Source organism: Opisthocomus hoazin, chromosome Z, assembly GCF_030867145.1.
Source record: "Opisthocomus hoazin isolate bOpiHoa1 chromosome Z, bOpiHoa1.hap1, whole genome shotgun sequence".
Lineage (NCBI taxonomy): Eukaryota > Metazoa > Chordata > Aves > Opisthocomiformes > Opisthocomidae > Opisthocomus > Opisthocomus hoazin.
The window spans coordinates 64,812,302-64,824,422 of record NC_134454.1 but is presented as its reverse complement, the minus strand read 5'-3'; the positions used below and the strand labels follow the sequence as shown (position 1 = coordinate 64,824,422).

The following is a 12,121-nucleotide window of genomic DNA, read 5'->3' as shown; positions in this document are numbered from 1 at the left end:
CACCAATGACTCGTTCTGTGCAAAATTATGATCTCCACACGTGATCTAACTATTCTTTCAGCAAAGCAGATCCTGTGAATCAAGCCTGGTAGTGTTGTGTCCTACTCCATAGATAGGAATCTACAAAACTCACTTTATGAAAATTGTAGTATTCTCCTTAGCGGCCTTTTCATCACATTACAGTTCAATAGTGAAAATTCACAGGCACAGTACAGGTCTTTTAAGTGTGACCTAACTTAAGAGTCACAGTATCTGAAATATAATCTCAAAATTTCTGTGCGTAAAAACACTAGTAAATGTTTCACAGGGAAAGCAAACACTGAAAAAAATACTGATTACAGCAATGAAAATATTCAACACATTCAGGAGTAAAATATTAGTTCTGCCTTTCATGGAAAAACTAACAGAGCCCTGTGTTGTGTATAATTAACTCTTATCCTCTTTCCCACCTACAATATTGTTTCCATCCGGAATCACAAAGCAAAGATGACATGATACTGTGGACAGTGTGACACTGCAATTGTTTTCATCAGCTGGCTATCACACACACAAAAATGTTTAAACTACATTCTGCCCACCTTTTCCCCAGCATGAGCACTGGTTTCTCCAGCCAATTACCAGTTTTTATGAAACTATATGGAATCTTAGCATCTTCGAGACACACACCCTGCTCCTTTCAAACAGGATTTATAGTTGTCAGGGATACACAGATGGTCAAGTAAACAGCATACCTGACTAGGTTTTATTTCTGTAGCAGAAAGTTACCAACAAGGTAACTGATGCACTAGGTGTATCATTTCCTGATACGACTTCTCACTTCTCAGCTATGTAACATTTTCAATACAGGAATTCTAATGGCTATTTTTCACAGATTTTTTAGACCCTTAAGCTTACTGAAATACAACCATTTTGTAATTTATATGGACAAGCACTTTTTCTTAGATTTTCTCAAGGGACAATTTGGCAAAATCTTTGTAATCTACAGCTTTTTCAGATGCCCTCACAACTAGCTTCTCTTCTTCTACAAGAAAGTCCAGATGCCAAAATTAAACTCAAATTCTAGCAAAATCACCACAGTTCGTGAATCAACTATATATGGGAGAATTCTTCACTAGCTGTGACCTATATTGATGTATATTATGGTCAAACTAAGGAGCCACCTGGTCAGTTACCTCCACTGACTCGGGGTGACAAGTATACAAGTGCAGCTATTAAGGTCCAAATAATTCATATTACTATCAGTATCAGATTTCTCTCACACATGGATAGGCAGTTTTAGAATAGTGTAACATAACAAAACCCAGCTATTTTTAAAAGACAAAGCTCCCTAACTGCTGGCAGCTATTTTGCAGAACAGCTAAGCAAAACATGTCAGACACTCTATCAGCATTCCCATCGTCCTTCAGTCTTTTCAGCCATTTCCTCTGTCAGTTATCACTCCTTCATTACTACTATTCTTTCTCTTTGAGGGTTATAAAGTGTTGCTATATTAAATAGCAGGATTAAAAGTTTTTTGCAAATTCTAAAACACTAAGATGGGCTTATTACTTACTCAAATTCTGTAGCATAATACTTGAAGAAGCCTATTAGCAAATCCCCAAGGCTTGATCCATTTTTTGAGAGGTAAGGAGGAATAGTGCATGGAGATTGATGAACAAGATGCAACTGCATAGTAGGATCAAAAGATTCCTGTCAAAATAAAATAAGAGAGTATGTATACACACAGAGCACGCCTTAATCTAGGTGCATGTATTTTTCACAATAAAAAAGCTGCTTATCATTTCCTTATTAGAAGTTCGAGGACAACTTACAAGCAACAGACTACCTCTTGTGCTCCTCTGTTGGATAATAATTACTTCCCCTGAACTCAGAATCATCTTGCACAGGAGCGTCTACAACCATCCCTTGCCTTCTGTTTGCTTAAAAATTTTAACATGGGAGGATCTCTGAACTGGACCTGCATTTATATGCTAGTAAAACCACATGAGCAGAAGCTGAGTAACATAGCCTGTACTGAGCTGGCTGCAGTTGGACAGAGATAAGGTAGATGAAGCTGATGCACTTATCACCAAGTTCCCGTAACTGTGGTACAGAAAACATCCAAAAGGAAGGCCTGATGTTTTTCCCACAGCACAGAGTTGAAATTGCATATGAAACCCATTGACTCTAATATGAACCTGCATCCTCCCACATAATAAATTCAAAGACTGCAGCAGCACCTGCTCTAGCCAACCTATCTGAAAGAATAAAAAAAAAGTTATACAAAAAACTGAATACACAGAATGCAGTATTTGATCTGAAGTATGCTTTTCTTTGGGGGGTGAGGGGAAAGAAGTCAGGTTTGTTATAAATGAAAGTCATAGAATCATAGAAAGTTTTGGATCAGAAGGGACCCCTAGAGGTCATCTAGTCCAACACCCCCGCAGCGAGCAGGGACACCACTAACTAGATCAGGTTGCTCAGAGCCCTGTCCTACTGCCATTTTCAAAAGGAATCTGCACAAGACTAAATTAGCATGGTTTTAGATCTGTCCATTGCATCCTCTAGGTTCTTCTGAGAGAATGGTGTACCTGGAGAAGAACATATGTTCTCTTGCTAGAGAAAGAATTTTTAGAATCCCGTAATATCAGGATATTACATTTTACAGCAGTGTTGTGTATTTTAAAGAAAATGAACCCAAGATACACAAGAGCAAGCTTTTCATTCACATAAAGAAATACATCTATGTAAATTCAGGCACCTATTCAGCCATAACTGTATGTAATGATCACTTAGTGACCTCCCACTCCTTTGTTATTTTAAATAGTAGTATCCAGCATGACTCAAACTTTATAGTATTGGAATATCACTGGAAGCACTATACACTGTAATGCTATTTCCATGTTCGCAGCTGGCCTTACTTCCTCTGAGAAAAGTATGGTTAGCAATGAAACCAGTAGAACTGGAAAGTTTGGGACCCCCGTCGTCTTTTGCCAATTCTGGCAAAACTTCCTAGAACCTTATTGCAACACCTTCTGAAGGGAGGGGTGTGGAGGCAATTCTTCCAGCTGTGAAAAATTTCAGGTCTTGTTCTCATATAACATAACTCTGCATATAAAATAATTAGCAGAGCTCAGAATTTAACATCTTATAATCCAAGAGAACACACCAAAAACATGGAGACAGACAGACACAAAAAGCACATATGCAGCATATAAAGACGTGACAGGGGAACAGTTGTTCCTATGTTATACAGTATATACAGTTTAACCTTAAAGGCAATCAGACAGGTACTTGAGTGAAAGTCACTCTGACCATTCCCAGAGAAAGTTGTAGAAGAGTCACAACAAACGAATTTAGTATTAGCCGCATAACAGCTCATGAGCAAATGGACATGAGGAAAAAAAAAAAGCAATGAGCACGAGGGCTGCTGACCTCCAAAAAATACAACACAAACGCAATGAAATTACTACAACAGATGTCTACTAAGACTAATAAGTAAGCTTTTGGAAGCAGCAGACATTTTTGAACAGAAGAACAAAACGATTTTCCTTCTACGCTTTGAATGTTCAAACACGTGACAACTTCCCACCTGCAAGAAGAATCTGCCACCACAATGAGGGTGGCATACTCAGCAGCTAAAATGTTAGATTTATGGATATTATTTTTCAGAATAATAAGCAAGCTATTTTCTTTAGCACTATTACCATCTTAGAGAGGACGTTGCTTTTTCTTATCATTCTTCACCTTAAGTACCTTTTATTTACATTTTATATATTGACCACAATTAATTTTATTAGTGTTTCTACACCATTAGATTAAGAAAAAAAATCAACAGTTATAGCAACAGATAATATATCAGATGTAGTTGCACTACAGCTTAGAGCAAAAAAAGGAGAATACATGTATGCCTGTGTGTGTATGCTTACATCCAGAAAAAAAAAGAGTAAAAGGATATAAAATCCAACTTTATCCAAAGATATTTCTTCAGTAAGATTTGTTAGCAGCTAATGAAATAGGAAGTCACAAAATCTTGCAGACCTTTCAAATCACAAATCTGTACTTTGACCAGTGTAATTATGATAGAATCCTAATCCTAAAAAATGCATTCATCTGAACATTTAGTTTGTCTGTTTATTCACTGAGTCTGCAACTGATCAAGAGTTACGTAAGCAGCAGTGATAAAAGTGAAAGACTCCTCATTTGAGGAGCAGGAAATGTATCATGTTCCAAAGATTCCTACCTCTGGCAGAAGAGATAAAATTCCTAACCTGCATTAGAAGGCAATTTTCTAAACCTTTGTCTAGCAATTAGCATTAAAACTTATCAACTCTACAACCTAAAATTACGATGTTTAAATTTTTTTCCAAAAGCAAGTTCAATTTCACAAAACCTGCAGTTCCAAGTTTTACCACATATATTAAATACACTTACTTCACAAAGGTCAGGTAAATCAAAGTTTTCCTTACTCAGAAAGGCATTTGCCTTCAAAAAATAAACGCGTATTATTCTATACAAGGGCTCTAATAAAAATGCAAGTTACTGTCTATAGCAGTTACTAATTTAAAAACCTCAGCCAGCTAGTTTAAGAGATACACGTATAAATACTTCCCATCTCCACTGTTTTAGTGATCATACCACTATGAAAATGACTCTTAAAAAGACAACTAATATTACGAAATGCAAAGCATGACTGAAAGTACTTCTTTGGAAGCAAAGAAGAATTTTTTGGTTTTTTGTTTGTTTTTTTTTTTTTACACTAAAGCAAGCTGCTAATCATGTCTCTGACAGTCAACTTATTTTTTTTAAACACTGCAGGTTGCTGATCACCACGTGTAGAAGTAAAAAAAATAGTGTTTCATCTTTCTCAAATACACAAAATCTGTTATGGAAGAAACTACTATTAGAGATTAGGAAGTTTCATACATAAAACCAAATTAATTATTACTTAAAATTGGGTATGGGGAAGACTTAATGAAAACTTCTGTCAAGATATACCAATATTCAATATATTAATAACCAACAATGTAGTTTAAGGTCATTTCTTAAAAAAGGAGTCACTCGGTGTCCAGTGAACAAGACACCAGACCAGCCACAGGATACCTACGCTCATTCTTCTGCTTTGCCACAGACCATCAAACTAGCTTAGTTTCAAGTAGGCCTTCCCTGTAACCTTTCCCTTCTTAACTTGCTCTAAAAGGAAAAAAAAAATCAGCTTCTTTTAAAATTAGTCCCTAATTTGCTTTCTGTGTCTTTGCTTCATGCTGTTTAAGAAATGCAAGAGACATTCAGGGTCTGATTTAGCAAGAAGTATAAGTGAACTATCAATTATTTCAAAATACCGCAGAAAAAGGGACTCCGAAGTCTTTTCTCCTTTTTTGCTAGATCTCTACTCTTTACCTTGGTTAGCCAATTTCTGAAGGAAACACTAGCATTCAGCAACATGCTTCGTGTTCCAAGCTACATAACACTACAATCACACATATTCTCGTTCCACCTTACACACTAGAAAGGAACACAAGCGTACATCAAAAAAATCTTTACAAGACATTACATTTGAGTATCTTGATGTATAATGAGTTTAACTCTGACTGTAGAAGAGTCTTCCTTCAAAAAAGCTTACAGTGGTAACACCAGCGTAGGACCTTGCCATTTTTGATAGGTATCTATATTCACACACATAAAATATCCTACTTAGTCTTACAAACGAACATTTAACTCGTTCATAATTTTTAAAAAGTGCAACGCGAAGAGCGAAGCAAATTACGTCTGTCCAATGACTGAATCCTGTGCATGAAGAAGATACAGTAAGCACCATCCCACGGCTGGACTTGATGATCTTAGAGCTCTTTTCCAACATATGATTCTCCCCATACTTTACAGGATATGATGGCTCATGAAGCTGAGGCAGCAGAAACAAAGATGTGCTCATGCTAGAGTCCATGAAGTTCACAATCCAGAGCACTAGTGGAGACACATCTTTGTCTGGAATTAAGCTACTACACCAGGCTGCTCTAGAACATTGGAGACTCGGACACACGTTCCTGTCTGACTCCCAGTTGCAGCAATGTTCACCTCTGACAAACGCACAGGCTAAACAACCAGAAACCATAATGGCCTAAGCCACCACAGGTTCCCAACTGCTCAGCTGTAAAAGTCCTGACTCGGAGACAAGTTCAATAAGAACTTCAGTACCGATACACATTTTTGTGGGCTACTCTCATCTACCCTATCCAGCTGGGGGGGAGGGCAGGAATCCCCAGAATCTAACCCCATGTTGGATATGGTTCAATACTCCCTGTAAACTAGCAGATGCAAAACACGTCAGCAGAACACGTCAGCTTGGTGCCAGCCGGAGACTCCCCCATGGCAACAGAATACACAGGTGGGCAGATCTGGGGGCTTTCCAGGACTTCTTGCCCTTCACATCTGCAGTAGGGATATACTGAGTCACAGAATCTGCATTTTGTTTCTCACTCAAGATAAGCATGTCTCTTTCACATAGTGCTTACAATTTAACACAAGCAGTTTCCTTCAAAGTGCAGAAGTATTTTCAGGCTGCAGAAAGCGCTACAGATTTGATTTTGAAAAAAAACCCAGACATATTGTAGGTAGCATGATTTGTTTCAGAAGGGAAGAAGTAGTATTTATGTGTAGTATTAGGATGGAGACAGGGCTTTGAACAGCTACAACCACAAGAAAAAAGTATCGTTTTTTGGATACTGACATTTGACCATGTTTTGTAATTATTACAAGTAAGCTACAAAACCAGAATTATTTTGGTGTATTTCTCATTTTCATTTTAAATCTCTTTGCAGTACCAATATTTAGAAATTTTAACTTTCACAATTTTCAAACACTTAATTATATTGCTAATGGAGACAGTAGTCTTAAAATATGTTTGCAAGTTTCTAGCATAATTTTTTTTTAAAATCTTAATCCATAGTTTTGATTTGGTTTTCTAGTAAGCATGTATAAAATCTTCTTTTTATTTTATTAGCAATCCTAGAATATTTAGTCCATCCTCCAAAGGCAACATAACTAACAAAACAAAAAAAAAATCTATGTTAAAACAGAGTAAAAAATGTTATTCTTACAGCAGTATTCTAGAAACACAGGAACCTGCAAGTGATTTACCCCTTTCACATGACACAAGATAAAACCTTGCATTTAGTACAAATTAGTTTTTTCAACTTATGGTATTCTAAATTTTGCTTTAATCATTTAAACCACTAATATTTGTATCGTGCTCTGAAGGCCTTTACACAGTTCAAACACTACAAATATAAATGTTTGCATTATTATTACAAAGGACTCAAAAGTTAGCAATTCTTACCGTTGTTCTCTTTGAATTACAGGCTACACAAAACTTAAAATGCTACAGCATACGAGCTTTAAGTGAACATAATTAGCAAATCTAGCAATTAATAAACCTCAGATAGAGCCAAGTGTGCAAGAAATGAAAAACAGCTTCAAATGCTTTTGAGCACTAACAGTGAAAAAATTAGAAGGTATACAGTACAGTAAAAAAATCAAAACCTGCAGTGTACTATAGCACAAAGCTTTCTTCTGCATCTCGATTATCCTAATTATCTAAAATGGCTGACACCACAATATTTTTCTCCCTAATATACAGTGTCATCAAATATTCCCCGTTAAGCATCACAGGAAATATATGCAAAAGAAAGAATAGCTTTCTCATACTACCTCAGCACAATTACCAGCAACAGTTAAATAACCGAAATAGACAGAGATACCAAACTATGGCAACTATGAAAGGAAAAGTAAGCAGAAAGGAGCTGAGGAATTCCTGTAAATGAGTTACAGCATAGACTATTATAGAACACAGAACAAGGCCAGGTTGGATGGGGCTCTGAGCAACTTGGTCTAGTGGAAGATGTCCCTGTCCATGGCAGGGGGGGTTGGAACTAGGTGATCTATAAAGGTCCCTTCCAACCCAAACCATTCTATGATTCTGTGACTAACTACTCAGCAATAGCTCTTTTGTCCCCAGACAAACATTTAGGAGGGTAGCTCTTATTTGTAGATAATCTTCCTTAGATTAAGTCTCACTAATGACCGTCCTAATTCTGCAGAGGATCAAAGCAAACTGAATCAGAGTGTCCTCTGGAAATCAACAGAGTATGATCTGGACATAACAGCAAACTCCCAAAAAGCCTTTTTCTTGTTGGACTGAAGCCCTATTTTGTGAAGTGTCAAATTATCTTCAGCAAACATATATCATTTGCTCTCTGCCCCTAGAAATATCAGGTGACTCAACAGCTGTGGGAAGGGTATGGAATTCTGAAACACTAGAAAAAACACTACTGGATGGAAAAAACACTATTTAATGTATTACAAAATAGGAATCAAAGTTACAGATGACACAGGTATTTCCAGGCCAACACAAAGAGAATTAGGTCTGCAGCTCTCATTAGCACTTGTTTCCAACTACTTGTGAAATCTTCTCACACATAACAGGCTGTTTTCACTAAATAAATGATCAAGAGCAGCAATGACCCTTTTTCATATTTATGTTTAGTGTATCAATGACCAGACTTAGACTGTGTTTAACTTCATCCACTAGAGATATTTAAGAATTCATATATTTTAGATAAGCAGGTTCATACACATACATCATGTAGTAAATTCATAAGAAACACTTACTGGGTAATTTTTTTGGAGGGATGGAAGGATGGGTTCAGGTAGGGCTACAAAAAAAAAAGTTTAAAGTTGCTGTGATTCATGCAATTCACAGGAAAATATCATATCAACTACACCAACACGTTAGACTGAAATTCCATCTTAAAAACCCCTTCACTTTCATGTACTTTGTAAAATAAAAGTTATTCAGGAAATCTTTATATGACTATATTTTGTATATAGTACTATAAGGAGTTAATTCAGCTACAGGAAGCTGTCAGTAAGATTTTTACTACTATTTGTAAAAGACATGAAAAATTCTACAGCAGCTGGGTACGACTTTGCGTCTAAAATTCATGTTAATTCATGGCTACAAGAAACTTACCTAGATTCCCTAAAGGAAAAACCAGAGCTTCACTAATTTTTCTTTTTTTCCTACATCTAATATGATTCTACCACAGCACAGGAATTCTCCAGATACCGCAAAAGCACACATTCTTCAGCTGCAAAGTATTACATACTGAATCTCCAAAAGTAACCCAACGATAAAATGCCCAACACTTAGCAGGCATTGCTAGCAAAATTCCCACAAAATACATAAATACAGTCTAATGCTGTTAGCTGATCTAGTAAACAGCCAACAGGTTATAAAAACTATGATGACAATGATACTAATAAACACAAAGTAAACTGAACAATTCTAACTTCTGTGAAAGTCATGGATGGGGAAAGCATCTATTGCACAACACAAATGGCAAGGAAAAAACTAATCTGCCAAGTTAGGTGGTCCTACAGATAGACAGAAAAAAGTCCTGAAGTATTCACATTCCCCTCAAGCCTTGCAGCCGCTACAGAACTGTTAGACCACTCCTCACGTTAAAGCTTTAGCATCATGTCTTCAGCATGTTTTTTTTAAACAATTGGTCTACATGATTCACTAGGGAGAATAATAATTAAATTCAGCACTCAGGACTGACTTGGGACTTTTCACCCTTCAGACACGGTCTCACAGGGGATGAGATGTTACAGAATCCTTTTTCCATAGGGACCAAGAACCAGAACAACTAAGAATATGCTCACAGCTGCTTCAATAATGTTTTTATTTTATTTGTGTGTGATTAGAAATGTGCAAAAGCATCTTATTTCTGCAACATTTTGGATAATTTCCAGACCTCTGCCACACTAAAATAAAAGGCAACAAAATATGAGTAATACAAGCAGTCAATATTTCATCCGGGGCTGTATGCTATACGAAGAGCACAGAGTTAAGGTGAAAAGTTACCACTTACCATTAGCATTCACCATGAGTTTTCTCTTTCTTACTGTACAAGATAGCTGGACCTGTTACCTGGAGGAAAGTCCATGTACAAGACACTGACGTACCTCTAAAATAAACTCAAGCCACACTAACCTCAGGCCCAAACATATCCATACCTGTGTAAGAATATGGAAATGGATTAAGTAGTAAAGGAAAGAAATTTGCCTAGTGAAGACAGGGACACTATTTACTTTTATTTTTGCTTTTTCCCTCCTCGCCAGCAACATCAACAAAAGCTCTATCAGAAATTCTATGACCAGGACACAAGCTACTTTCAGCAGCATCACATGCATATAGCAGGAAGGAAGGAAGGGGCAGGGGAACATTAAAATCTGCATGAATAAAACATCAGAATCTAAACAGCTCACGCTACATACAGGTCCATAGCCACACTTCAGCCTTTTTTAGCAGAAAAGGCTGATGAAGCACAGGTATAAGGCTCCTCTTTGGTCTGTGGACTGCTGATGCTTCCCAGGCAGTTGACTAATCAGAGTTTTGCCAGAAAAGGATTATTTGAACCTTTTTTTCCTTTCCCTAGACAGCTGTGGCAGCTGCCACAGATGACTACAGCAAATGTCCTCATGCTTGCGCGATTGTTAACATCTTGGCAAGCCTACACAATTATACTTCCTTGTAACTCCTACTCTCTTCCCTTTTGTGTGTTACTTCTATGCTCAGCTCAGTAACTGGCTGTCCATGACTGCACACATCACCCAATACAAGTCTCTAGAGTAACTGCAATACAATGAAAATAGATTTGGAGAATAAATTTCCAAGTGAAAAGGCCTGTTTCCATTAAAAGTGTAACAATAACTATCAAATGCTTATCAAGTCATTGTTAAGGTGGTCGCTAATTGCTACGCCATGTAAAGATACATTTTCTGCCATCCTGCTTGTGCTTCACCTTTGCATAGCAATCTTCACATCCAGTAGTCCCCAACATTTTCAGTCTTGTATCTAATAATCACTTTGGCATTTTTAAGTTCAGTGCCACTTCATGTCCTCAATCAACATTTTTTGATTGATTTTTTCCCCCAGATGTGTATTAAGGATCTACATTGAAGTACTCTGTCATCTACAGTGAGGTTTCATAGCTCTGACAGCAGACCTGGCCACATTTTCTTTTCTTTCCACAGAAACAACAAAATCCACGGAATTCCATTATAGCAGATGTAGGGGGAAAAAAAAAAAAACGGTCACTGGATAGACTAGCTTATGTCCTACTGTCCTGATGACTGGTACAATAACAAGAAGCACACAGTATGGACATCAAAGAATTCAGAAGTAACCCAGCCAACTGGATCCCAAATACACTAAACACCTTCCTAGGTCCTTTACGACAGATACTATTCAGCTGAAAGAAAGCCACTAGCTTGAGTCAACTGTCATAAAAAGCTTTCCACGCTAGCACAGAGTGGGTGTAGTGTGACCTTGAAACTAATAAATAGTTGACTACCCACTCTACAGCAATTTTCTACATTCCAGGCCAAAGAAGCTGTCAGAGGAGCTAAACGTTGTTTCTGCCAGATTTAACAAAAAAAATTATAAACGCACACAAAATGACAAAGGGGAAAAGTCTAAAATGAGAGCCTACACAATTTGATCATTATACAATGATCATTAAATGTGAAGAACCAGTTACCATCAAAATAACATGAACAAGAACAATCAGCAGGTTACAAAAAAATTAAAACAAAGACAGAGTGAATACAAGCAGCAAAATATACAGTCTGTACATGAACTGACAGGATTTAAGAAAATAGTTCCACATGCATGTTACTCCAAGATGTACACCTCAGGGGCTCCTTGCCTTCCTTTCTGAAGCCACTCATCTCCCAATAAAGAATCAAGAACTCAAGCTAAATGATTTCTTAAATGATAATCCTTAAGTCTTAAGCAAGAATTACAAACTACAGAAATCACAAGTGTGAACTTCCTCTAACGAGAGAAAGAAATAGGGGGATAAACAGGGAGATTCATTTTAATCTGTTCCTTGAAAGCATCTCTGGACTGCATGGGTTTCTCGAATTCTCAACAGGGATCCTTAATTTCTCAGGTAAATCACTCCAGCTCTGTACAGATATTCAATGTTTCAATATATTGAAATCACAGGAAAAGATACTGCCACTGACAGTCAAATATCCCTGGTTCTAGTGGTCTTTGAGATCTGTCACCTTACAG

The 12,121-nt window shown here is 37.1% G+C and overlaps 1 protein-coding gene across 2 annotated transcripts in view; it reads right to left on the bottom strand.

Annotated features, from left to right (window-relative positions):
- The window catches only part of TENT2 (terminal nucleotidyltransferase 2), a 43,485-nt gene that overhangs the window by 10,430 nt on the left and 20,934 nt on the right, over positions 1-12,121 (bottom strand). For both annotated transcript variants that reach the window (XM_075411117.1, XM_075411116.1), the window contains 2 exons: positions 8,647-8,690; positions 1,553-1,689 (listed from right to left, as the gene is read on the bottom strand). In XM_075411117.1, the coding sequence (XP_075267232.1) occupies positions 1,553-1,689; positions 8,647-8,690 (181 nt within the window). The remainder of the gene's footprint in view (positions 1-1,552; positions 1,690-8,646; positions 8,691-12,121) is intronic.